This window comes from Echeneis naucrates, chromosome 8 (assembly GCF_900963305.1).
Source record: "Echeneis naucrates chromosome 8, fEcheNa1.1, whole genome shotgun sequence".
NCBI lineage: Eukaryota > Metazoa > Chordata > Actinopteri > Carangiformes > Echeneidae > Echeneis > Echeneis naucrates.
The window spans coordinates 2,257,262-2,285,164 of NC_042518.1; the positions used below are offsets into that span (position 1 = coordinate 2,257,262).

The 27,903-nt window shown below is 42.7% G+C and overlaps 1 protein-coding gene across 4 annotated transcripts; it reads right to left on the reverse strand.

The window, feature by feature from the left end:
- Positions 1-4,359: 4,359 nt before the first annotated feature.
- On the reverse strand, positions 4,360-26,223 carry med25 (mediator complex subunit 25). 4 transcript variants are annotated; one of them, XM_029509363.1, is made up of 20 exons: positions 26,090-26,223; positions 25,372-25,569; positions 25,245-25,290; positions 24,847-24,971; positions 24,639-24,737; positions 24,078-24,198; positions 23,806-23,962; positions 22,398-22,522; positions 22,173-22,248; positions 21,698-21,960; positions 20,761-20,862; positions 16,110-16,195; positions 15,953-16,010; positions 15,724-15,831; positions 14,929-15,105; positions 9,309-9,422; positions 8,993-9,064; positions 6,961-7,131; positions 6,728-6,848; positions 4,360-6,106 (listed from the first exon to the last, which is right to left on the reverse strand). In XM_029509363.1, exons 2-20 carry the CDS (start codon positions 25,515-25,517, stop codon positions 6,003-6,005), a joined length of 2,271 nt encoding a protein of 756 aa, XP_029365223.1. In that variant the 5' UTR covers positions 25,518-25,569; positions 26,090-26,223; the 3' UTR covers positions 4,360-6,002. The 4 variants fall into 4 exon arrangements, with proteins under 4 accessions (XP_029365223.1, XP_029365224.1, XP_029365226.1 ...); XM_029509364.1 differs by having other exon boundaries at positions 5,970-6,106; positions 9,309-9,419; XM_029509366.1 differs by lacking the exon at positions 8,993-9,064 and having other exon boundaries at positions 5,970-6,106; positions 9,309-9,419.
- Positions 26,224-27,903: the final 1,680 nt, after the last annotated feature.

Sequence of the window (27,903 nt, forward strand, 5' to 3'; positions counted from 1 at the left end):
CCTTCCTGCCTCCCTCCCTCTCTCTCTCTATTAAATTTCCAGTCACACAACAGTGCAGTGGATATCCCTCCCTCTCCCCAACTCTCTCACACACTCTCTCCACCCCCCCCACCCTCCCTCACACACACATACCTCAGTAGACCGTGGAGGTGTTGTCCTGGATCTCTCCCTATCGTTCGCTCTTGATATCGACTGCTCTCTCCCTCTTTTACTTTGAATCTCTCTATCTTGCTCACACTTGATACAGGGCTGCTCTCTTTTCACCTCCAGTTGCCCCCTCCCCCACTTGCCACGTTATTTAAAAGAGCCCCCTCACATTTCCTCCCCAACCCTCTCTGTTTGTATCTCTGTGCTGCAGTGTCTGCTCAGGCTATACGGCGTGGAGCGTAGCCCCCTCTCCCTCCCTGCCTCCCTCCAGTGGGTGTGCAGGGCTCGCTCCATCAGGCCAGCCTTTAACTGACTGATTGAGTGGACACCACAGGCCGATAAATGAATAAAGATGGGAGGCGCTGCGAGGATTAACGTGCCTCATATGAAGACAGAGCACTTGCCATCCAGTATTTCTGCCTCTGCCCCGTCGACGAGGCCACTCTCTCCTCCTGCACGGGCATATTGCCTCAGAGATGAGCAGGCCCTTTCTTTGCTCCGTTGTGTTCAGGTCCCGGGACTTCGGCAGCGGATGCAGGCCCGGGGTGAAACCTCTGCCATCGTCGTGCTGTGGCTTGAGGAATTCGGGTCAGATATGGCGGTGGGGGGGTCGAGAACAGGCTGCCTGTCATTCCTGCTTCTTCCCTTCTCCCCGCACCCCCTCACGCTATCTCAAGACCAAACTCTCCACAGCCTCTGAGGCACAAACTGAGCCCTGATCCGTATCTGATGGTGAAACAGCACGCCACCGGCTGCAGAGAGTCCAACCCGTGTGATACCAAATTGAACACTCAGGCTGTCGTGACTAGCAAGCGAGGGCTGAACGCTCTGACGCTCGTGCTTGTGCTTGTGTACACCCCGAAACACTGTTTTCACCCACAGAGACAGAAGGAGCTCTTTTAAACACAGAGTTAACCAAGCTTGCATCTCCACCACTAAAGCCAATACTCCTCCCTTATCAGAAACAGCCCTATCTAGCAACCGCATCCATTAGGGCCGATAGTGTCATTGATCTTCCGACAGTCAGGCCAAGTGGACCTCAACAACCAGGCCTGGAAAACAAATCCAATTTTAGGTGTTATATGCTCCTCCAATCCCCCTCCTTCCCGCCTCCCTCCCCGTTCTTCATCTCTTGCATGTGCAAACTAAACTCATCCACCGGCGCGGCCGTCACAACACATTCGTCCTCCGCATGGTGAGGCCTAATAATAAGACCGTCTCTTCTGCTCCTCCATCGCTCGCTCCTGTCATCACCTACTCCGGCAGGCCGTAAAACAAACTCTGCCCACAGGCCTATAAACCCCATTATGCTGAGCAGCACTCCTGCCACCAGGCTGTATAATCTTCATCTCTAGCCCATAGCTTCCACTAACCGGCTCTTAAACTGGTCCACTGACTTCCCACACGGTGACAACGGGGACGACCAAAATGCCACACGGCGCCCGACACGTAGCGGGAACATTTAATATCAGGCCACTGGTGCTCTAATCCGAAACACCCTGCAGCAAAGAGCAGTCAAACGGCTCAGGCTTGGTCACATGTAAAGATCTGGTCAGAGATATAATGAGTGAGGTTAAGTGCACTTAATGTGTTTAATTCCACTTTTGTAATGGGAATGTTATAAGTTTAATCAGGAATAATAAAGGAAGCGTTCACTCTCTCTCAGGCACTGGAAGGTATCGGCTGGTCAGGAAACGGATCCAACAGGTTCATCGACAACAGGAGCCTCCATCTGCACAACCACTGTGTTATATCAACTCTAATCATATCTAACAAGGTCATTAATCCACTCAATCTTTTAAATGCTCAGTATATACGTGGAAATATATATTAATATATGAAGCACTGGGTTTTATTTCAAGAACCTAAGAGTCAGCTGTTCTCGAGAACATTAGCCACAGAAATTACATTGCAGCTGGAGCGAGAGTGTCACATTCAAATCAAATTTATTTATATAGCACCGAAACATAACAGAGTTACATCAAGGCACTTTACATACAAAGCAGGTCTAGACGGCACGGCAGCAGGACGGGACAGGAAGAGAGAGGACAGGAGGGACAAACAGACTACAGGAAGGAATAAAGTTGGAGGTATGATGGAGTGATATATATAAGGGGGAAGGGGCAGAGAGAGAGAGAGAGAGAGTTAGGTGCTCAGTTCATCCTCTAGCAGTCTCAGCCTATAGCAGCATCACTGAAGAAACAGTAATTTAACTTTTTTAAGTTGTCAGCTTTGTCATAAAAGATCTTAAAGCTGTGAGAGCGTTGAGAGAGACCAACCTAACAATGGTCAACACAGAAATAATCTACGCATCTCGCGTTAAATCACTATCGTGGTCCACATTGATGAATGTTGTTTTCAGCCTCGTAAAGTTGACCAAATGGGAAAATGTTCTGTAATAATGAGGAATCCATAGTATCTGAGGACTGTGAGAGGGTGTGGGGGGAAGTTTGGAAAAAGTTCCAGATCTGTACTGAAGTTACCTCAGCTGAAAACTGAGCTTGTGTTGCGTTTCCTCTCAGGTGCAGATGCGAGACTGGGGCTCTCCTCAGAGGAAAAGCTGCACTACATCAGGATTTGAGGGAACTCTCAACTGTACAATAATCATTACCAGGTAATTCTGATTTATGGGGTTTAAAATTAAAATCAAAAAATCTCATATTTGTGAGAGAACATAATCTCAGTAAAAGCCCCCCCCCCCCCCCCAAACAGAGAACATGTCATGGCTCTCGCTTGGGGTGCACAACGCCCAAATGGCTTTGATGGCTCATATCAACAGAGTCCCCACATTCCCAAAGTCCCACAAATCCACAAAGCACAGGCAGACGGCTTTGAACAAGGTCCACTTCGTTTCAATTCCACCAGCCTCCTCTAAGAATGATGGAAAACTTTCTGAGAGCGGGAGCGCCCCTCCACAGACGGTTCAGTCAGGTGCGTCGCCTCCTCTCTGAGTAAACATCAGGGTTTACCAGGTCTGCACAGCAAACCTGACGCTGGTTCATTTATTTCCAAACAGCTGCCCTCTCCGGTTAACCACAGTCAAATTCTTCCACTCAGTGACAGATGCAGCTTTTTCTCGTTATCTGAGGAAAACTGGAGCAAGTATTTCCACACTCGGTGTCTCCATGTGTTCCAGAAAATGCTTGAGTGTCCTGAAAGTGAAGGAATCTGACTATGACAGAGTTTGGTGTGTGACAGATAGAAATGGGAGTTTAATGGAGGCTGAAATCCAGATTACACACCCAAGCAATTCAGGGAAATGTAGCTCCACCAGGGGTGTCTGGAGGACACTAATTTATTCTTGCTTCCTGTTTGTATTTTTAAGAGTTTGGTACAAGGTCCCTCAGATCGGCGAGCCCTCTGGTTATAAAGCCTGTGGGGGTGAGAGCTTGCTCGGGCAGATAAGGCAGATAGCTCTCCCTGATATTGTGACTCGAAGGGGCAACAGCAACTGTCTGTCTGTCAGGGCATATTATTCCTCATCCAGTCTATATTTTACTGTGTCACACTTTTAAATAGTTTTTTCATCATTTTTCCACAGTGACGAATCCGTTTTGATGTGTTTGTTTCTCTTCTCCAACCATATTTCTAGAAGCCGCTAGGATACAATCACCCTGTATGGTTTTAATGATTTTGAGACACTACCATCATCATGATCCACGAGACCAGACGCCCTTCTTTCATTGCTCTTGGACCAGATCGGATGGGTTCGGGTGGTGGACAGGCCACAGTGTGGACACCCTGACTGATCCACAGCTGCAGGCCGTTCTGCTGTTTGTTCTGACACCTTTATAGCAATTTCTGCCTCTGTATCTTTTCTGTTAAACAGCTTTGATTCCTCATGTGCACCAATGACTCTGTGGGCCAGTGGTTTTCTTCTCTTGCACCTCCTCTGGTAGGTCCTGCCTCCCACAGACTGGGAACATCCCACAGAGCTGCAGCGTTGGAGACACTCTGACTCTGGTCCATGTCAAAGTCACTCACATCTTCACACTTGGAACTTTTTTCCTCCTTCCAGCAGCTGTGTTTTAATATATCCCACCCACTGACAGGTGCCACGGTAACCAGATAATCAACGTTATTCACTTCACCTGTCACAGGTCATAATGTTGTGGCGGATCAGTGTACATCCCTGGTACATACTTTAGGAAGTTACTAAAAAGTAGAGAAACTGTTCAGCACTACAGAATTACCACAGAATGACACCATGCATCACAGTGAGCACTTTTAATGGAAGCGACTGGAGGAGTGCCACGTACAGTAAATACCATCAGGCTGACGGGGCTAAAGGAAAAACATAAATTAATGCTTTTCTTAAAGTAAAGTCCAATGACCGTCATAACTGGAGGCCAGATGAGCCACCATTTTATTTACCACCACTGTTCATCATATGGACCTGTGAACATTTCTGCTGTTAATAAAAGAGACACTGAAAAACTTATGAGCTCAGACAGGCGCTAATAGCTTGATAGTGAGATGGAGGCAGATAGATGGAAAGAGAGGGAGCTGAGAGCGAGAGGGGAAGATAAAGTGAGGCTAAGTCCGGCTCCAAGGGCCGGCCAGTGATTAAGGGATGGGAGGGATGAACAGCAGCCACTGAGGGACTAGTGTCTATCTGTGAGAGCCCATGTGAAAGCAGGGCTGAGGAAAAGCTCAGACACAAGAACCCACTGTCATGGTATCTTAGCAACCGTCTCTGTCTCCCAGGTGACAGGGACTGACATCACTTCCTGTTGGTGAGCATGCATGTGTATACACAGTGTCCAAGTGTGAAGGTGGGGGGGGGAGGACACTGTGCAAACTGATGCACGGCTGTAACATGACAGCGTCATGCGTGAAGCTGAGCGAAGTTCACGTGCACAGCCCTTCCGCCACGCACACACGGTCCGGCAGCTTCGGCACCCGCGCCGCCACCTGCTACGTGATTTGCCTGCGTTTTGCTGGCGCGACAAGTTTAACTTACATGCGTCGCGTGTTCATGCGATGATCCGTTTGGGAAGCAGACTGTGGGCATATATGTGCCATGTGCGCATGCAGTCAGCCTGATTGTATGTTATGCCAAAGGAAACACGGCCAACTGATGCCATCTGGTAGGACTACTTGGCACAAGGGGGATAAGGGTGGGGTGTGTGGGGGGGCTCTCTATGGTTCCACGACATATTGGAGTAGTTAAAATTAACACTGTGACACTATTTGGCAGAAAAAGAACACTGAACTATCTATTACTCTGTCTATTCCAGTCTCTCTCTCACCTTAAGGGTCCATGCTGCGTTCACTCAAAGCTGGAAGGAGGGGGGTGAGGGTGGTGAGGGAGGAGGGGGGGGCAGTGGAGACTCTGGCTGGATATCTGAAGCAAAACATCACCATGTATGAACATTAAAACCTCCTCACAGCCACAAAAAGAACTTCTTCAGTTATCTATGCTCCTTCATTTTATTTAATCCTCAAAACAACTCATTAAAAAAAAGTCTAAACTGAAAAAGTGAGATTTTAATTAAAGAGAAAAAAAAGGTCCTACTTTCAGATTTCAGGGCGAAAAAAAAGGAAAAACTGATAGAAGAGTAGATTTTCCAGAAGTATAACATAACTGAGTGTTTCCTCCAGTTCGGCTGTAACACGGGGGATTAGCATCCTGCCGGTTTGACCATTTACATGAAACACTAATGCTTGTATTGTCTGCCCCTAATTAACTTCAGCTGCTGAGTCCAATAAAAACACCCCCCCCCCCCCAAAAAAAAAGAAAGAAAAACTACTCATGCTTCTCTCCTTAATTGTGTTGAACATTTGTACCAGTAAAGCAACCATGGCTGCAGAGACTCAACTAAAAACCCTGTTCCTGAGTCCACGACGCTCTGTCAGATAAGGTCCATGAGGATTTCGTCCTCCATGACACTGGAGACCTGGGGCATCCCGGGCTGGGGCACAGCTCCTCTCTGACCTCCAGACATCAGCATCTGACCTGCACACAGGTTTGGAAGGGAGTGGTGGAGGTTAAAGAGAAAAGGAGCGTTTTATTGGAGGGACTGTCTTTATGATTTCAGTGATAAAATTAATGCTAAGAGTCAAAGAGCCTTGAAGGGGTAAAAACCAATAAATAGAACTACACAGAGGAAAACAAGGTGGAAGAAGCTTCTTATATTAAATGTGTTTAGTAGTACAACTGACTGACGAAGGCCCCGAGAGGACTGATCAGCCCTGATGCTTCGTCTTCAGAGCACCTCGTGTTCGTCCAATTGGGACCAAAGTTTGGCAATGAGAAGGAAACATGTTTTTCCATTGGTGGAAATCTTCAAAGCTGGAGCCTCGAAAATCAATAAATAAATGTACCAGAAGTTCTGCAGGCTCTTCAATGTGCACTAAAATTATTTACAAATTGATTAGAAAGAGCGGGAAAATATTCAGCAGTAATGATATAATGCTATAAAGGAAAATTCTCCACATTTAACATCAGATGTTTGATGCTGTGGATTCATCCTGAAAGAAAATAATCTTTTTGGGTTTAAATCTGCTTCGACATCAACCTCATTACCCCTCAGGCACATTTTCAGACCCCTATCAGCTCTTTGCACTTCTTGCTGACCTCCCAGGGGCTGCCTCCACTGGCCCTGCATTTGAGCCCCCCCTCCTGGTGCTGGGTGGACCAACTGCTGCCCGAGCCCCTGGTGAGACATCATGCCTGTCATGTGAGACACCCCACCCTGCTGCGAGGACATAGAGGAGAAAAAAATACCAGAGCAATTACAGTCACTTGATAGTCAATGAGACATTTAGCGCAGCGTGAGTCACTCAAATGGACGTTTGCTGCTTCCTTACCGGCTGCTGCTGGCTGAGGAGGAGGCTGCGGAGCTGGGGATTGGCGACCGGGTTTGACAGGCGCAGTATGGGACCCTGAGGCGGGGCTTGTCCGCTCTGTGCGACCTGATTGGGTGGCGCGCCGGAGACGGGCGGCTGTTGGTTGGACGGTCCAGCTGCTCTCATTGTCATCTAAGTAGGTCGGGGGGAGTTTAACAGCATATCAGGACTGATCACGTTACACTTTATTGATTTGAGCGTTCATTAACTATACAGTGTGACTGACTGCACGAGTTCTGCTTCATGTTCCTCATCTCATAGCTTGCATGAGCATATATTGAATATGGCCATTAAACGTTAAACAGCTCAGCTGCCCGATGACCCTTGACCCCAATGACATGAGGAGGAAACACACTTTGTGTTTGACCATTACGGAACCAGAAAAAACACTGGAGGTCAAGAGTCAGCAGGTTCTGGTTAAATATTATTATTAATATTTATTAAATGGTCAGGGTGAAGAGAAATGGGACACACCTGCTCTCACACATTCTCTCAAACCCTCTCAGCTGTCAGGCCACGTCACACTGACAGAAATGTTAACGTTGCTGCTAAATTAAAAAGGTAGCTGCATCAGTAGTGCCGATGAAGGTGAAATGATGAGGACAAATTCTCTTGAGAGGACACCCAATACATCCAAACATCTGATGTAGTTGCTTTGGAAAGTGTCGTCCTGAAAGACAGAATATCCTTCAAACTGCTCTGGCTCAGAATCACAATTTATTGGTCATTATCATCTGTAGAGCTTCAATTGGAGTAAGGAGCTACTTCTGAAGAAGATCTAAAGAGAGTGTAACGAAGGTCTAGCGAGACCAAAACATTATAATGACATAATGTCCCAACAGCAGTGTGTGGGATTTTTTCTCTTTCAAATCTGGCTCCCATGTTGAAAAAAATGTGCATTTACTTGCATAAGTTTGATGATGAAAGTAATGTAAACTAATCTCCACCTTTAAGGTGGCAGGAAAAAAAGTCTTGAAGAAAAAACCAACCAACCAACCAAAAAAAAAAAAAAAAACAACCTGTCATCGATCCCTGTTGTTTTTCAGGTGCTTGTCACCTCATGCTCAACACAACACTTCCCAATCAATAGAATACACAAACTCATGCATGGATGTCATCAATGAGTTGTTTTTTTACTTGCACTAATGGCATGCTACAAGAGGAGCATTCAACAGGGACCAGTAGAGTCAACACATGCTGACAGGAAATTAGCTGTGGACCCGCTCGATGCCAGAGACACACTGGATGTGCGGTGTGTGTGTTGCGGCTGCTGTTGCTGATCTTCTGTTGAAAAGACACACATGTACTCCCACCGACTGCATCACTGTTGCTGCATCTTCATTCGTTTCGTTGCTGGATTCCTCAATGTCCAATTACTATTCAGTTTAAATAGATTTTGGGTTTATTATTGACAATTAACGTCTCAACTGCTGAATATTCTTTCATCTCTCACATCAGAAATAGAAGCTATAGTTTCCTGAAGTTTTGTGTAATATTGAAGGAATGATGTCAAAATAGTTAATAGGTTCTTTTTGTGCATCTTTCCTGCAAAATGCACATCATGTTTAAAAAAAAAAAAAAAAGGGCAAGACGCAGAATTTCTAGAGCTCGTGAGGCAGCCACAACACGGGTGATGCAGTGTGTAGGCAGTGTGCTAGTTCTGATCTGTTAACACGGATGCCAAAATGAAAAGATGAAAAGACCTTCTGCGACCGCCACCAGAACAAGCCACACATCCAATGTGTCTCCGGCAGGATGTTTAACGATGGGATAAAAGGAGTGTTTGGATATATGGCAAAGGTAATCTCGACAATATGTCAGCATGATTTCCAGAAGGATTAAAAATTATGTTATCATCAAATAAATATGATTATTGTGGTGCTAAAGCAGTATACTTCAGTGAAACCTGTCAGGAAATAAAAAAGAATATAAAAAACAGGCTGAATTTTTAGGCCTATGACTGTGGACGCTCTGGTGCTACTGTGGGTCTCACCATGTTGTTCTGCCTCTGTTGCTCCTCCATCATAGAAACCTGACTAACAGGGGGCATGCCCACCACCACAGACTGGAAAAAGGAAAGATCAGAGAGAGGAGGGGGGAGGAGGAGGAAAGAAAGGAAGAGTGGTGGAGTGTGGAAAACAAACCAAAAAAACAAAAAAACAAAACAAAACAGAGGAGCACAGTGGAGCAGAGTGTTAACAGTAAGGCATGCAGAAGTCAGCAAGCACTGGGGCAGTAAAGGCACCGTGAGTGGGAAACTGATGTGGAAACACGAGCAGACATGCCAGCACTGAACCGGGGTCCTTTACCTGCTGCTGGACGTTACCGTGGGAGACAGGAATGGGACCGGGGGCCCTGTTAAGGAAGTTCTGGTTGGGGGGGACCTGACCTGGTTGCATCGGACCCCCTGCACCGCCCAGCTGCTGCATCGAAACAAGACACAAAGTGAAACAGCAGTGAGTACGCAACATTTCATCACCTTCCTTTGTCAACTCAGTCGGCACATTCTACGCTCATTATCATCTTCATTAGCATCTCCAGGTTTTATTTTTTATATACAGGTTTACACTGAAGGTGACGGTGGCTGAACACTTTGCTCTTAATGTTCCAGAACCATCAAAATCAAAAATAAGTCACGTCACAGCAGTTCTTTCGAGAATAGAAATATAGCAACAAAGTATAGATACAGTATATACACAAATAATAATAACATGGTAAAGATGAAGATAACCATCAAATTATCAAACTGATCTATAACTGTAAAACTATATACAAGAAATTATTTAAGAAACGTGGAAATTTCACGGCAGAATAGTTGCACACTTCAAGGTCAATGGACTTTGAAGGGTTGGGTTGTATGTTTTGAAAACCAAAGGCAGAAGTGACTGTTGTGCACCTTGATTCACCCACTGGCCCAGCACAAAGCAGAAAACAGGATCCAGCTGGCCATCATAAAACATGCTGAACGTTTTCCTCCAGATATTAACAAACCTCAGCCCCCTTAAAAAGGAAAGACACTCCACAACACGAGTCAACGTAAAGGGAGGCTTTCACACATCCATAAACATTCAACTACACTGAGATGCTCAGTAACAAAACGCACCATAAAATAAATGAAGCAGAATTGAAACGGAGCAACATCAAGAGTTTTGAAGCCACAGGCGTTTAAAACAGCGAGCCTCAGCACAGAGGTGGGAAGGCAAAGACACTGAATGAGGAGGATGGAGTGTGTAAAAAGCAAGGCTTTTCAAAATAAGACAAAGTGAAGTTACTGTAGTTTGAGCTGCTCAACAACGCGGCCAACTGTTAGAAATCGTTTTTTGAGGTCTTAGTCATTTTTGGATTTTTGACTCAAGATCTATAAATCTGCTAAGATATCAAAGAAAGAAGCTGCTGCTTTCTACTGCGGGCGTATAATTCAGTGTGAAAGTAATCCACAGAGTTTCTATAAATCGATGTGTAAAGTGTCAACAAGAACCACAAGTAGCAAATTTGGCAAAATGGAAATAAATGTAGACAGACGAGAAGAAAAAAAAATGAGGCCACTAGTTGCAGCTGTCAGCTAATTCACTGACAGCAGCGACTTCTCTCCCTCAATAACACAAACTGCTTTCAAAGCAACTAAATGATTATAGCACAAACATAAATAAAACAAAGTAATCAAAAATCTCTACTAAAGTCTCGCTTCCTGTTGCTGTCCCTCTGCTCCAGCTCAGAGCTAAAACACAGTGGAAGTGTAATTGACGATGAGAAAAGATGTGAGAGAGCACACAGCAAATTTGAGCGGGGCTCCGCCTGTGAGCCAACATCCGAGAGGCAGATACAGATTTGTAAGAGCAGAATTAGATTTGAGCACGGGGAAGGTGCAGAGTCGTAAGCGTTACAGATGATCTGAACATGCATGAAGAAACGTTCAAGTACGTTTTGAACCAGCTACACACTTGTATGAGGAAAAATGCCAGGGCTTTATTTTGGCGGTCCAAATGCACCCCAAAGGATCATGAGGGCTGATCCTGTTTAACACCATTCTACTGTAAAAACTAAATCTTTGCTCAAGCTCCTGAAGGAGACAAACAATTAAGATCACTTTAAACTAAATTATTAAAATAAAATTAATAATATATATTATTATATAACAACATGGCAAATGATCTAGTTTAGAAGCCACCAGGGTAGAGTTACTCAGAAAGTGGAATTCATTTAAAAGTATTTAACTACATATCATAGCAATTGTTCAAATATCTAAATGAAGATGAAATGATGAAAAGACATCTTTGGTCTCCAATGGCTCCTTAAGAAGGACCAATATATTCCAAAGCCTGATGTGTCCCTGACGTCCGGACGTATTCAGCTGTGCATTTATGCTCGGGAATGTACACTTAAATCTGATTCTGCTCTCACAAGCTCTCCAGTGTTGACTGACCAACAGGCTGAGTATAATTCACACTTTCTTTTGTGTTCTCTCAAATCTTTAGTTGTCAGTCTGCCACCAAAATACAGCAGAAGACGAGCGGTGTGGCACCCCAGAGATACCCATCAGAAGTCTCTCACACTCGCGTTATCTTCAACTGAACTTTAGGCACAACATCAAGCCAACTCCTTCCATCACTGAAGAGACTAGCAGCTTTAAGTCAACCTCTGAAGGCAGCAGGTTTCCAGGGAACATCACGACCGGGTGCGAACATCAAAGTCTATAAAACAAGCAGTCCTTCCAAAGTGGACTATCCCACAGGAGGATCGACTTAGAGAATCCAACAAAAGGGCTAAATACTTTACCAACTGGAGGACGGATGCTGGGGATTCGATGAATGTTCACTGGAACGAATGAATTAACTTTCCAGAGTAAAAGGCTGCCGCAAAGAAAGGCCACCAGTGACGTCCCAGAGGCTTCTGAAAAGGCCTCACGGAGGCCGTAAAAGTGGCTGATCACCATCACTGAGGATGTGTTCAAGCAGCACCAGGAAGTGTAGTAAAAGCCCATTTTAATAAAAGCTGGAGCAATAAAGCTGTGACCAGAACTTTAGTCCAAATAAAAGAGTTAATTCTACACATCCACATGATTATACTGCATCCATAATCTGTGTTTACAATCAACATATTTGCAGCATGTGATTGATGTTTACTGTGTTTACAGCATTGAGTGTCAGGCTGCGTCTGCATATCCACTTCCTTTGTTTGATACTGTGGCCAAGGAAAGCAAAAACAAACATGGAGGATGATGATACACCAGTAGAGGTTTAACTTCAAGCACCTCCTGCTGAGGTGTTTGCTATTCTGGATTTCACGATTTAAAACAGACTGACGACTGAGGACTTAAGCCCTCGGCAGTCTGGCGTGTACAAAGTCATACACATTATCAGTCCACAGTTAAAGGCCAGGCGAGTAAGAAAGGAGGTGGCCTGTTGCTTCGGCTGCCAACTGATCCTGGAAACACGTGTAAGGATGTCTGATTATTAATATTCATAGTCTGACACCTTCAACTCGAAAAATGTAGAAACAAATTTCACAATCATTTGCACAGTCCTCTACTTGACAGGAAAGGAAGGAATCAGAGAAGGCAGAAAATCGTAACAGACAACAGCTTAAAAAGAATGTGACACTGTTGAGCTCCTGCGTTAACTCTACAGGTGCTGTGGGATAAAGGTATCAACATTTGAGTGCATTATCATTTGCAGAGGCTTCTGATTGCTGCGTTGTAACTGTTATTTTGTGCCTTTTTCGCGAGAAAAGAAAGTGTAAAGAGAAAATCGCCCTACTTCTCTCTTGATTTATTAGATTGCTAAATGTTTTTCGAACAAGTCTAAGGTCTCAGTCTGCAGTTTTAAGTCTTATTCAATAAAACATGATGTTCACATTTAAAATAATGGCTCCATTGAGAGGAAAATAGAAAGAATGCAAAGTGTTGTTCTTTCACATTAAATTAGATTAAGAATGAGGAGTGATTGAGGTTTGTGTTTTTGACAAGTTGTCGGTTGTTTCCATAAAGTTCTTCATCAACAGAGACACTTATGGAATATATATGTATAAAAATAAACACACACACACACACACACACACACAGACATACATCATAAATGCACATGTGCATTGCCGTGGTTAGTTTTATTTTTGACAGTAATAAAACAGAGACGGCTGCTGTATTCGGATACCATAGGACACCTATTAGTACCAAACCCTGCTGTGTATTTCTACACTGAGGAAGAGACCAGGAGGAATACAATGCGTTTTCATCCCTCCTCTAAAGCCAGAAAAACGTGACAAAGGGGAAAAAAAAAAAAAGAAGATGGATGAAGTAACAGCTTCATCCATCTTCTTGAGTCTGAACAAATCACCCACATATTGCACTAATGCATGGTGTGTTTTCTGACCAACCATAACAGCGAAACATGCGGTTTTAGGTCTTTTGAGGGAACTAACGAAACAGCTGCCTCTTTCTCTCTTCTACCATCGATGATTTATCGCCTGTCTTTAACCCAATAACAAGTAAAAACCTGGATCAAGATTTGGGGCCTATATCGCTATTTCAGGGGGAAATATTCAATTCTGTCTTGCCATGAACAAAACAAACTATTTTGTTCCCGAAGAATGCCACTCCGGGGCTTTGCACAGAGAAACCTTAACTACTGGTCCAAATTGAATTTTTAATTACGTTAAGATTGCTGTAGCGCTTCTCTATTAGCAATGCAGCACTGAATACGTGATGATACACAAGAGGTAAAAGGAAAAAAAAGGGAAAAAAATCCTTCATGATAATTTCATGTCTTCTTTCTCTAAATGCCCTGATGCTCGTACATACACACACGTTACATACACCAAGTTACATATGGCGCTGACGCACTTTTGCAGAGGCATAAAATTAGCAGGGTGAGTAAACAAGAGCTATCACCACTGATGAGAACAGGCTGCGAGGAGAAATGTAATTTAAGTCATGTAAACGTAACTACACTCATTTTTAAACTGAGAAATGCGGCTGCATTGTTACACGGCTGTGTAGAACATCTCCTTTCTGGATGCAACGAGCTCGAATGGAGCCCTGAGATGGAGACTAAAGCTTATCCAGGGGACAAATTTTAAATCAGCCTGACTGCGGGGAGGATGAAGATGAGCAGTGAGGGAGAGTGAAATTTCCATGTCATGAGCACAAGGCAGCAGCATTTGTAACCTGTACTGAACTAGGCAGCAAGAACTGGTGTGCTTGGTGCATTAGGGGCTGGAGGGAGGCGCCCCATCCCCAGATTCCTGGATCCTGTCCCCACAGACTAGCACCGACAACAGCCGCTCTATCTCTCATTTAATGTTAACATCTGGAAAGCCTGAATACTAAGATAATTGAATTACATTTTTCATATCGTGCAGCCCTAATAACATTAAATTTTGTTGACACTATATACAGATCTGTCTCATGAGTCTTCCCTCAGTGCTTTGTGTGGGGAGACAAATTAATAAAAAAATTATCTGAATCTGTTACGGGCAGTCAAATTATAAAAGAAAATATCAAAAGCCATTAACAAAAAATAAATAAATAAAAAAATTAACAAGAAGAGAGCAGTACACCGTGTTAGTTGATAATTTAGTTTATAATGAAACAAATAAATAGCACATGTATGTTGTATATATATTTCCCTCATTTAAACAGAGATAATGAGGTGGAAGTGCAACAGCCAGCTAATGTTCCAGTAGGTGTTTAGCTAATGCTAGTCCCATTAGCCTCCGCTGGAGTGAGAGACGTTAGTAGCTGCTGTGAAGATACCTGGCCCACTAAATGGAATGTCAATAACAATGCACCTCAATTCCCTGGTGCTGCTGTATAATGCCTCCTCATTATCACCCCCATTTGGTCTCCCTACTCCACATATTTTCTCCCACACTGAAACCTTCCTCTTGCCCCACCAGCTCTTCCTCCTCCTCTTCCTCTCCATCACCACTCACCGCTCTGTGCTGCTGGACCTGCTTGTGGTTGGTGATGACTTGCCGGATGCCGTTGACGAAGCCGCTCTGGTCGTTGGGAATCAGCCCCATGAATATCCTCTTCTTGGATGAGTAGAGCAGCATCAGCACGCGTACTTCGCACGGCGAGGTGGTGTGTGGGAAGTGGACGCAGCCGGCCTGCAGGGAGGGTCACAAGGTAGATTAAGACCTTGAAATGGGACACAGGCGTAATTATGGGATGGTCTCTCCTGAGCTCCTTCTGCACAATCAAACATACTGGTTTTATAAATTGCATGCAAATGGTATTAACTTAATTCATACTGTGCTTTCTCTGCGCCACAAATCAAATTCGGGCAAAGTGGCAGAGCTCAGCTGGACTAAATACTATTAATGCCTCTGCTATTTCTCAATGGTATTTCCTGATTAACAATGCACCACACTGACAAGCATCCTGTTCTAATGCTAGCCTCCTGCAACAGAATCAAAACTAAACAAATTAAAGTGTTTTGTTTTTTTTTTTTTTTTTGCCTGAACTGATGGCAAAGTATGTTTCAAACCTAATTATGTAGCTTGAGAGTGCCTAAATGCGTGGCCTGGAGCGCCCTCTAGAGTCTTTACTATGACTCTGCAACACAGCACCATTTTCAGTCCATCTACTGGACAGAGGTGGGACTTGCACTCAAGTGCCACTCGAGGAAAACGCATTAAGTCGCACTGAAAAATGAATAAGATTAGGGCAGTGGTGGGAACACACCTTTGAGGTTCAGATACAGGCAGAAAAGCTTGAAAACTTACAAAACCGTTGGCCATGATGCGGTACAGGCCTTTCAGCGACTCCATGTCTTTGTCAGTGAATAGAAACTGAACCATTCGGGAGTTTCTGAAGAGGTGGCCTAAGGTTGTCTACACAGGGAGTGAGCGAGACGAGACAGGACGTCAACGATGCATCATTCACAAACAAAAAATATGAAATAAAAAATAAATCACTGCTGCAAACACCCAAAAGAATGGCAGAGGGTCTCACCAGTAACTGCTGTGGAATCAGCTGCATGATGAGCTTCTGTGGCCACTGGTCTGTGTTTCTGTGTGGAGAGACAAATAACACGGCGATGTCAGAGTGTGTGTTAAAACAGCAAAACAAATTATTTTCTTCAGAGAAGGGTGCTTGACTGGCTACTCACAGATTCTCTCCCTGGTTCACATGGACCTGGCACGGCAGGGAACGCGTCAGTTTGGTGGTTGAATCCATAGATGAGGCTTTGGGCTTCTGCAAGGAATTAAAATGGAGGGGACATTTTGGGGTTGGGTGGGAGCAGGGGTGATATGAAATTAGACTCATCTGGGGAGCACACAGCTAACATTAATTAATTAATTAACTTGCTTAAAAAACACAAAATCAAAACACATACACAAAGCTCTGTGAACTAACAGACTATAATCCTACCTAATTGGATTTAAATTGGATTATAAATCTTCCCCATCGGCAGTTTAAGCATAAAGACAAAAACTAAAAGAAATGGTACATACATTAAGTTCCATTATGCTCAGGGAAAAAAAAGTTCTAATAGCATAAAACGCTTTTGCAATTTGGTATTAAAAAAATAATGATATTAATTAAACACGTAACCCCATGTTCAATATACAAATAATAAAAAAATGATCAGGTCAGATCCTTAATAAACAAAGTTCCCAAAACGAATAATATTTTAAGTTAAAAAGGTAATCCAATTTCCAAGATTTATTATCAGCAGTTTAAGCACAAAGGCAAAAGCAACCTAAATACTTTATTTTTCAATGTATTAAATATTATAATGCCCAGTAACGGTTTTTGCTATTGTTTCACTGAGCCTCTTTTATATCAATGTCAGAGAAGAAATGCAGCTTAAAGAAGCAAATTACAGAAAGGAAAATGGGCCACTCATATCATATATATCATCACGTCATGTCATTTATCATAGTGAAAAACAGCCTCACAAAAGAAGACTAACGGGTCAAAATTTTCTTCTCCCTTATGACGGTAAAGAGAGGAAGAAGCTGTCATCGCTGACAGTCGGAACTGTTGGACAGAGGAAACATGCGTGGAGCCTCGAAAACAGCTCTCCTTCCTTTGATTGGGGACAAACGTGTAGTCTGTGATTTCTCATGGCCAAGCCACGACAAGAATTTATGACTCTATCAGACGTGTACCAGCTCTCTCTAAAGCAGAGCACTCACAATCACCAGGAAAAGTCAGAGAGGAAGCAAATTTAAAACCTCAAATTCAGGCAGCACCGTCACTCTCAAAGGGTCAGAGAGTTGTTTTTTTTTTTTTTTTCTATCTTCGTCTATAAGTGTTTTATAAATCTGAAAAAGTTTATGACTGCAGAGTTGCTGCCAGATTGTGGAGTGCGTTGGTTGGTGCCATGATCCACGAGTACCCATTATATTCCTGGCAAGAGCGTTCTTCACACTTACAGGGCTTTTACATTCAAAAGCCCAACATTTCCAATGAAGAGCGGGACATGAGAGTGAGAGTGAGTGCATCTCTGCGTTCTTTGAGTTATTTACTGTAACTATATTCTTTGATCCTCAAACAGTTAAGTAAAAAAAAAAGAAGAAGAAAAAGTAAAGTGTGGCAGAAAACATCTGAGAGGGCAGAGACACCAAGATAAAGAATCTTTATTGTGATTACTTACACTGTGATGGGGTCTGCAGGTTTGTAGCTATCTGCCTTTTACGATTAACTACTGCTCTTTATGCTGCACATAAAAAATGTGCTCTGTCACCTCTGTTGTTTGCAGTATTTATAGGCATGACGTGGAGGTGCTGCGAAGGACGAGTGACATTGGAGTTCTAGCTCTGCTATTTGTGGATGTTGTTGCTGTTTTGGGCGTTTGACCGTGGCATTCAATCAGTCGTAACAAGGAAGAGCACCTGCAAGTTTTCACAAGATTTCTGATTGTGCAATTGAGGGGAAGGAGATGCAGCTTTCTGAAGTGAGGAAAGCTAAGGAAGCCTTCAAACTGTCCCTTTCTGGATGTACTCTGGGACTAAAAAAAAAACTGGCACAGCACAGCAGGACGTCTGACGGATTATATCCTCCGACTAGCCTGGGAAGTGTTACTAAAAAAAATAAAACAGGACATGCGGGCTGCCCTCTTCACTCTCCTGCCACTGTGACCCCAATCGGGACAAGCAATTAAAAGCTGGATGGATTGATGGACTTTTAAAGACGTGCAGCAAGCCTGGTCTTTAGCCAAATGTCAAGAATCAGAGAGAGAGACAGAGAAAAAAAGCATCGATGCAGAAAACCTACTGGGAGAACTGCCAGCGGTCTTCAACTTCAGAGCATCAATGAAGGCTCAATGATCAATCAATCACAAATTGGTCAGGCCTATTGTAGCCCCGGTGCTGCCCATTGGAAATGTATTGTAATGGGCGTTCTCTGCAGACAAACGGGTTATTTATTTCCTGAGCTTGTTAAAGCGAGAGAGACGAGTGGACAGTGAGAAAACAATCCTGTTTACACTCATCTACCATAAATTAGAGGTGGGAAAAAAAATGTTGGCAAACCAAATCTGGAAAGTTACCCCACATTTTAGACGACAAAAGCTTTTCAGAATTAACAGATTGAAATTCTGCCAAAACAAAACGAACCATATTGATAGACTGTACACAGAACGAGATCCGGCCAACCGAGCTGGCATCCTTTGTGAGAATTTAACACATATTTCTTTCTCAACATTAGTTTACACCAGAGAGAAAGTGGAGCTGAAGGCCTGATGGGTGAACTACAAGAGGAAACAGCTGAACAACATTTCCACAGGTTGTTTGCAAGTTTCCTGAGCCTGTCGCTGCTATTTCTGTACGTTTAACTAACTTTAATCACTTCTAACAAACAGGAGAGGGAAGATGAGATTATAGTCAATAGGAGAGATTGATCGGAGTCTGTTCACCAAACACTTGAAGGCCTCGTGAGTGTTGCTCAAAAGCCATTAACATCCATTTTCCTGCCTCAGCACAGGAACTGTAAAGTAAATCGATTTGACCTTGAGCTACACCGATAGCAGCAGGATGGTAAAATGATGTGCAATTAATCACAGTGTAATCGATGACAGGTGGTTATTAAGACGTAGCACAGTGAGATGTCCTATACAGTGGTGATCATCACAATATGTTGGCAGTCCAGTTCTCAGCTAGTTTTTATTCCAGCTGCTCACCATAGGCAGGCTTACAGTTAGGACTTAGAGTAAACCAAAACAACAGCGCAATGCGAAATTTTCGGTTTAGTGCTGAGATGAAGATGCGAAGATCGATTCCACTCTCCGTCTTTCTGTAAATGCCGGGCTGCTGCCAGCAGCTACTTAGCTAAGGACAAAGACTGATAACAGTCTTGAGGTAACGAAGTCAAACAAACAGCACAGATGCTGATTAGGACTGGGAAGAAAAAAAACCAAAACAAAACAAAACTCAGATAGTTCCATCTTTTTAAAGTAAACATCACACGCTGTCTGTTCAACCAGTCCTGAAGACTGTGAGTGATGTGGAGGTTACAGGCAAACCAGCTGCCCTTTACAGGGTTGGTGGGCCTCAGATGGCTTTTAGTTTGCTGACTCACACTCACACACCAGATATATGGACTACTACAGAGCTTCACTCTTGGCTGTTTGCTTTTCTTTACATATCTCAGATCTTGGCCAAATGATTGCGTCGGCGATGAAGTTTCCACATCCACACTGATTATACTCAGGTTATGTGCCAATAACAGCTGACAGCCGTCAATTCCCTGTTCCTCCATTACATATCCATACATATACATATACATATACATAACACAGAGTTGGCCTGGCTCCACGTAGTCACCCATCTGACCAAATAATAGTAATTGGAATGATCAACGTGGTGATGTCACGCTCCCCACATTAAATTGGCAAAGAGTAAAACAAACAAAATGATGCGCAAAGTTGTCCTTGAACAGTCTAAAAGTATTTGCATCTTTTTATGTTTACCCAAATCAACAACCTGTGCCCCTTCACTTGAGTAGAGTACAAATCTAATAAACAGGTCCTGCAGATTTTCTGGATGATGTCGGACAATGAAAAATGTGTGTGTCACATTTGATCCAACACGCTCCTTCAATCAGCATATAGGAGACATCATCAAGGCCACATTGTTTTTAAAAACCCGACATATCACAGCTAAAATTCTTTTCTGCCTTTGTTTCATGCAGACTTGATTACTGTCTGTTTTGAGAGCAGCCAACTAAATCCAGAAAATCTAACCATATTATACCACATTTTATCTTCCTTCATTGGCTGACATGAAGGTGCTTTTAATGACATGTCGTTCGTAATGGGCTTGCTCCTTCAAACCTGACTGATCTCCTTAAACCTTATATTCCACCCTCTGCCGTGTGCTCTCTGTCTGTCCTCAGAGTTAAAAAGCTGGCTGCAGAGCCTTTTCCTATCGTGCCCCCTCGCTCTGAAACAACCTCCCTGCTGACATCAGACTGCCTGACACGTTTGATGTTTTGAAATCCCAGCTTAAAACTTATCTTTGTACCTTAACTAGCAGCTAGCACTTTACTCTTTTACTATTTCAGACTTTGAACAGCCGTTACCATTTTACCAGTCTAAGTGAATTAATTAAATCCAGTATATAGCACAGTCCACATAGTCCTGCTCATAATTTTACTGTTAACTACCTAAAAATCAACCATATCTCAAACTGTTTATCGCTCGTTAAAGCACAGGAAAGCTGCTGCTATATTTCCCACTCTTTCTTTCTTCTACCTGTTGCTCTCTGCAGGTCTTTGTTTTTCCAAAACATCAGTTCAGAAATCAGACTTTTTACCTCTTGCCACTCCAGAACTCCAGTCCATGCAACAACCTTATTGGCCACGCCTTGTTGCTGTCCAATTGGATTTGCGTTGCTTTGAGGTCCAGACACACCAGGCTGTCACCAAACAGAAAAGCAGAATTAACACATGAAAACATTTTACTGATTAAATTAGAAGAGCATTAAATATAAGCTTTGACTAAATTTAGACAGTTTGGTCGATATTAAAGTAAGATTCAAGCTAGAAGGAAGAATAAATGAATGAATTTGGAAAGCAGAAAAACAATGAATGCACTCAAGAGTGATTTTCCAGGGAAAAGGGAACATCTGGTTTGATCTGATCGTAGTACTAGCATTTCAAATTCATTTTGATATTTGACTTCACACACTGTGTTAGTCTGCAAAGTACGCTCTAGGCTGCGGGTTAGAAAGCATCGCAGATTGAAGTTTTGGTTCTCTGATTCTTAAATTGAGCAGATGCATTTATATTTGAAATTACCAACACAGTTTAAACATTCATATTGTTTACAAACTGCTGAAATATCAAGTCTGCAGCTGGGACAGTTATTTCTTGGCTGGATGTCGGCCATTGATGAAATGTTTAGTTTAATAAAGTATGCCTTGTACTGCGCTAATACAAACTCGTGCAGCCCACAACAACTACCTAGTCTAGGATAACTGAAAGGGATAAAAAGGTTTTTTAAATCAGTATGGTTTCAGCTAATGGCCCTGGAAGTGAATATGCAGATAAAATTCTGGTCACTGAATTTGTTCCTCCTGTTCATACCAGGATGAAATAATTTCCTGTCTTAAATTTCAGGGCATGAAATCAAAATCTTTGTGTTCTTCACTTCACCACAACTCAACGAAGAAACACAGTCTGTGGAGCTTTTTCCACTAGTGGACGTTTTTGGCCTAGTTATTAGTTTTCCATTGATTAATGCCAACCCACCATGTTGGGTTGTGCTGACGGTGCTGTGGGCTGACTCGCTGTGGGCTGCGGCTGAGGTGGCTGCTGTGGTTGCTGATTTGGTGGAGGCTGTCCTGGGGGCGGAACCGGCTGCTGCTGATTTGGAGGAACTTGTTGCTGTGGCATCAGTGGCTGTGTTGATGTGGTAACTGTCGATATGCTGGGCTGATTGAGCTTCACCCCAGAAACTGATGGAAGGTTTGGCTGATTGGTGAATGGGGGACCTTGACTGACCATTCCTGGGACTGGAGAAGAAAGAACACAATTATTGCTGTTACTCTAAGTCATAACTTCTGACAATACATTTCTTCTGTCATCATCACAGCAACTGAGAGCTATCGTGAAATTGTCTCAGAAAATCTTCTTGCTGTAAAACTGAGGACTGGGTCACTGCAACTAAAATCTTGGCTAACATAAATTGTTCACAATGGCCCCACAGAGTCCACTGCTAACTCACAGCGACTCTTCTGGACGTTGGCTGCCTCCACGGCCATCTGTGCAGCCACCTGAGCGGCAGTCATGGAGGCTGGATTCTGTCAGCGAGCAGATTAAAAGAAGACAATGCTCGGTAAAAACGTTTTACAGAAGGAACATAAACGCTGCTGTCTGAAACTGAGCCAAAAGCAGGAGGTGGGAATTAGTCTCCAGGCAGTCTTACGCTGTATGGCTGCTTGCCCATTACCTGATAAGGGTGGGTTGGGTTAATGGGTGGAGGGGGTTGTGAAGCTCCAGGGAGAGGCTGAGTGACAGGCAATGACTGAGGAGGGAGGACAGGTTTGAGCGGCCCAGGTCCACCACCTGAGGAAACTGGAGACAGACAACGGAAGAGGCTTAGAGAAACTTGAGGCTGCTCTAAATCCCTGCTGTAGGAGGAAAACAGTGCTTCCTTTTAGATGAAGAATGAGACATATTTATGGAGAAACTTTCTCCTGCTCGCCAAAAAAAAAAAAAAAAGAGGAATAGCTCAAAAAGGTTTTTATGGGCAACTATGGAAACTACTACAAACTAAATACTGACTTCTCACAATTAATCACATCATTTTACAGCAGAACTTTGACATTTTTATATCTCTGGCAGCAATTAACGCATGTGAAAATAGCAACTAGTATCTTGCAACCATATTAGCGGGGACATAATTATAGGAAACTGGCCAAGTTGAAATAAAAAAAAAACTAGAGCAGAGCTTAGAGGAGAGTCTAGTGCTGATAGCGGGAGTGCAGGAGAAAATAAATAAATGAGATAAACAACATTAATGCCAGCTTCACTCTAGTCATTCGCAGCCTGAAGGAATGCAGAAAAGTACTGTAACATCCGATCAAAAGTGTGTCTGGAGATAAGAAGCTTACAAAAATGCAGCTACTACAACTGAAACTATAAGACTATACTACTTTGCAGAGATAATTTACTGTTCATCCCGAAGAAATAATACGCTTTTATCTTTGTGCAAATGCTTTTTCTGTCTTAGAAAGTGTTTGTTGCCTCTGTCTATATACTGTAAATGTATTTTACACAATAAAAATTACAAAGGTCAAACTTCACCTTATTTTTTTACTGCCTGCATATATGTAACCAACATAATAAACACAAGAAATGCTACATCACTTAAAAAGAATTAGATCAGAAGTCACATTATAAGTTGTGTGTACATTAAAGCGGCACTTACTAACTTCTAATTCTCTTCATTTGTTAAATTGATTTCCCTCTGCTGCTTCAAATGTGTGCAGTCAAACCACAGTTTAATCAGGGGTGTTTAGGTGGATTATTATAAGGCTGCATCTTGGCCATAGGACTACTAGCAGTTTTTCCACTGCATTGGTTGAAAACTGAAACAGATGTTGATGCCCACTTGCAGAATTTCACAATTGTGTTGATCCTTAATGGCCATAATAATGGAAAAGACAACACAACCCGCAAATCACAATAATACTGCTTATTCATAGATTGTGAGGCCAATAGCATAACATCAATCAGACAATAAATACTGCATAATGCAATTCTTCCCTTTCAGAGGACATTTAGACTAAATGAGAAACTCTGCCCAGAGCCCAGAAGCAGCACAAGGTAACTATATTTTAAGCAAAATTTCTCACCAGGGAGTGAGATGCCTCGGACGAGGACCATGTGAAAGGGATCCTGACTATAGTCTGGATGGGGTTCAACCACCCCTCCTACAGGAGATGCCCGCTCAAACAACGCCCTGAGAGCAGGCAATTTACGGGGAGCCACCACTGAGAAGTGAATTCCTCTCTAAAGAACAAAGAAATTAAAATAAATAATTAAAGAAGAATGATAACATTAACAAGAATAATGAATAGTTGAATCATACAGTGACCCAAAGGAGATCATAAAACACAAAACTCACATCTCTGATGATTTTCACCAGGTTGTCTGCAGTGCAGCCAGTGTAGCTGACACTTTCAACAGCAGGAAGCAGATATGGTGGTGAATTACACAGCAGCACACACACCTTGTGGGTTTGACCTCTGGCAATGGCAAAAAGGGATACATTTAAAGAAATTTATCAGCACGCTATCTCTGAGTGAATTATCTGGTTAGTCACAAATTACTCATTTAAAAAATGTAACAAAATCAAAAAAATTGGAGAGTGAATGCAGTGAATTTACTGGAGTCAGCTTATGCAGGAACTACAGGTGGGACACTTTCTGGGTGCACTGCTACGTTGTAGTGCTTGCCAAATAGAGTAAAGTACATTCTGTAGGTGTTTACATTTGATTCAATAAAGACTCTCAATAAGTCAATATCAGTGAGTCAGTACTTTCGTTTTATCAAACACAGATGACAATTTTGTTCATAAACAAGGTTCTATAGTGACCACAGAGGACATATTATATATCCAAAGTGTAATGGACTCAACTCTAGAGGAGGTATACATCACTTAATAATGATCCCTCCACTGCCTTACATTTGTTCTCTCATCTTCTTAAAGTCATCAAAGAGCTGCAAGGCCACAGACAGTCCCTCTGCAATTAGACTACAACTTTCTGCTCCGCCTCCCATGAACCTGTGCAGGGAAAACAGAAGATAATTTAATACATAAGGAAAAGACTTAAGTCATACAAGAAATCTCCCAAAGTTTAGAATAATCAAGTGGATAATATATAACAAGTTACTGGATGCTGTCGATCCACGAGACAAACTCAAATGCAGAGCTGGTCGGTGCGTGGCACTGGACATATGACTCAGGAGCGCAGTCAACTGTGTTGAACACCACAAGACCATACTGTGTTCCTCCATACTGGAAAGACGAGAAGACCGGAATATTTTTATTAGCTATTGTGGTGGAAATCTAATTATCGGAGGAGTATAACAAACGCCTGAATCAGTCTGCAGAATAACTAAAAAAAAGAAGGGTCAAGTGTAGATTCTTCCCTTTGGCAATGACAAACATTTACAATAAAGTGAATCACATCGAGGTACATACAAAGTGTTATTGCTAATGAGTATATGTAAAATTCCACCTTCCAATATTTGCAAAGATTTTACACTGAAGCAGGAGGAAAACACTCACATCTCCACCAAAATCTGTTTCTGCTGGGGGGCCTCCATTGAAATACCTATGATAAACAGAAACACGTATAACAAAAGAATGCAGGCCGAACTACATGAATGACGAAGGAGTAACTTCAAGTCCTTACTCGATAGCTGGTAGGATGTAATTTTTCCTCAGCGATTCAAAGTAAGGGCCAAGATTTGCCGTCCCTTCAATGACGAACACCACATCAGCCACCTGGTTGGGTCCAGGCTTGGTTGACGGCTCCATGAGTGCCGAACCGGCCACCATGGGAGCAGATGTGTAGAAAAGAGAGAGATCTTACAGTTGATGAGACGCCTCCCTGGAAAATTTATCAGTTCATTAATGACAGCAAATCCAAAGTTATAAAACAAACAGGAGACAAAAATAAAATTATTAAAAGCTTCTCAGTTCATATTAATACTGGCTGCTTCTCTGACATTCAACTGAAGCTGCAACTGGTCTTTTGGTACATTGCCTTCCTATCATTACCATTAGTGCTTTAATTAAGTGTGCAGTGTTTCATTTTCTGCTGAACCCAAAATACAAAATAAAAACCACGTTAATGACTGCTAAGGCTGGCGTGCTATTAAACTGTAAATGAACTCACCAGCTACAACAGATTATCAAATCCAGACTAACAGAAATAGTTTATTACAATGTCAAGTATAACTACAAACAAAGAAAAGAAAAGAAAAGCTTCCTACACGTCCAAAACAGACAGTTTTACACTCAGCGGTTGATGCGTAGCTAGCGTTAAATGACCAATTTAAGCTAACACTGATCAAAAAACGGCTTTAAATTTCCGGTTCCGATCTAGTTAGAGGGTTTTGAGGGCTGACCTGGCTTTCCCGGCCGGCTGTGGAGTCGTGGGATCAGTTAAACACAAAAAAAGAAAAAAATGGAGCTCGTAATGACATTAGCTACACATTGGAACCAGCTAGCCAAAACAGTGTGTTGTGTTTTTGACGGAAGTGACAAAACGACTTTCTTCTTCGTCGGTTTGTTTCTCGCGCAGACGAGGCCGACTTCCGCCTCCCGCCTGCCGTCGTTTGAATCCTGGAGAGAAGGCGAATGCAGGTGTGTTGTTTATTTAGTTTATTTCTTCGGGATGTGCTTGTGGCACACTGGTAAAAACGTGTTGTTGCCAGAAATTAAATATGACTGTTAAAATCCAAAAAACTGAAAAGTAACTGCAGGGCAGAGATATTTTTTTTATTCATTGCACAGTTATTTGATGTGGATTTTATTTTGCATGGAAACTAACTTGAATCAATACAGGAGTTTCAGTCATTGTGGTCAATTACTAACTGCAACTTAACACACTGATGACAGTCGACAGTTACCTTTTTCAAACACGACTAAACATAAAACAAAAATTTTGATACAAAGGAAGAAAAACACACTGGTGTGAGAAATGTTTCCCCCTTTCTAGTGTTGCAGTTTCAGCTTGTTGTCTGATTGACTTTGTCTTTTTTAATATAATTTGGTTAGAAAACAAATGAAGCTGCAAATCCCAGTTGTGCAGCCCCACCATAGCTAAATGAAATGCATTTATTCTTGTCTATCCAATGAAGTTCAGTTTGTTTCCTTTGAGCTAACTACCTCCTGTAAGAGATATGCACTTAGTGGGCGCCAGCACTGAGTGCAAATGAAGCTGTGAGGCACAAGGTCATCGCTGAATATTATCTCGGATTAAATCTCTGAACATCACTCTTTGCAAGTCCAGGCAATCGTCATTAGGAAGGTCATCTGTTATTGTATCTGCCTGAAATCCATCTAATGGGTGTACACAGGTTGACATGGCTGTGGGCCAACAGAGGACTTTCATCAAGGAAAAAAAATTGGAATCTATACAAGACTTTCAAAATCCTAACTGACTGTGAAAAGACAATTAGTTGCTGACTTTTTACAGACTGCACTGACAGAAAAATGATGTTCGGTTTTGCTCTACTAACCAAGCTCCAGATCATCTAGTGCTTTTTTTAATGTTCTCTTTATAAAAGTGAAATGATGGCCAGATGATGGTTTTGCCTGGAGGGGAGCGAAACTTCAACATGTTCCTGGCATTATGTGAACAGCAGCAGAATTGATGCAGCTACATGACCAGCTAAATCCCAGCCCCTTGCTGAGAGTTGACCTTGAGTGTTTTTGTTGCAGAAAGCTCACAGAAAGTTGAAGTGGGCTGTTAAAGCACCAGCTCGTTCAGGGTACATCCTCTGGAACAATTTGGCCTAATGTATACGTATATGTAGAAATTTAAAAGTGGCACAACATAAATTATTTACCTAATTGTGTTTATTGTAATCACAGATCACCAAGAAGAGATCTCAGCAAGAACATAGGAACATAGGAAAGTGCTGTTGAGCCGGATCTCCAGGAGATGTCAGCAAACATCTACAGTAAGTACAGTAGACGTTCTTCCTTTCTGACTGTTCCTCTTTAATACACCGTGGCCTGTTTTTGTTGGTCCGACAAGCCCATCTACTCCCCTGTGGCACAGCCAGCCAGTTGGCTCAACAAATAGCTTTTGAGCTCTTCAAACACAAAACTTCCCACAGAAACAATGCAACATATCAATTTAACCCCAAATCCTAGGAAGGGCAACAAGCTGTGGGCTCAAGCAGCTTTTCAATTTGGGTGTCAGCATGGCAGC

What these genes read in the sequence shown, in the direction of transcription:
- med25 (XM_029509363.1), bottom strand. Translation starts at nt 25,517, where the DNA reads ATGGTGGCCGGTTCGGCACTCATGGAGCCGTCAACCAAGCCTGGACCC. An exon ending in AAACAGATTTTGGTGGAGAT is followed by an intron (nt 24,972 to 25,244) that starts GTGAGTGTTTTC and finishes TCGTCTTTCCAG; the next exon opens with TATGGAGGAACACAGTATGG. An exon ending in TGATTCCACAGCAGTTACTG is followed by an intron (nt 15,832 to 15,952) that starts GTGAGACCCTCT and finishes CTCCCTGTGTAG; the next exon opens with ACAACCTTAGGCCACCTCTT.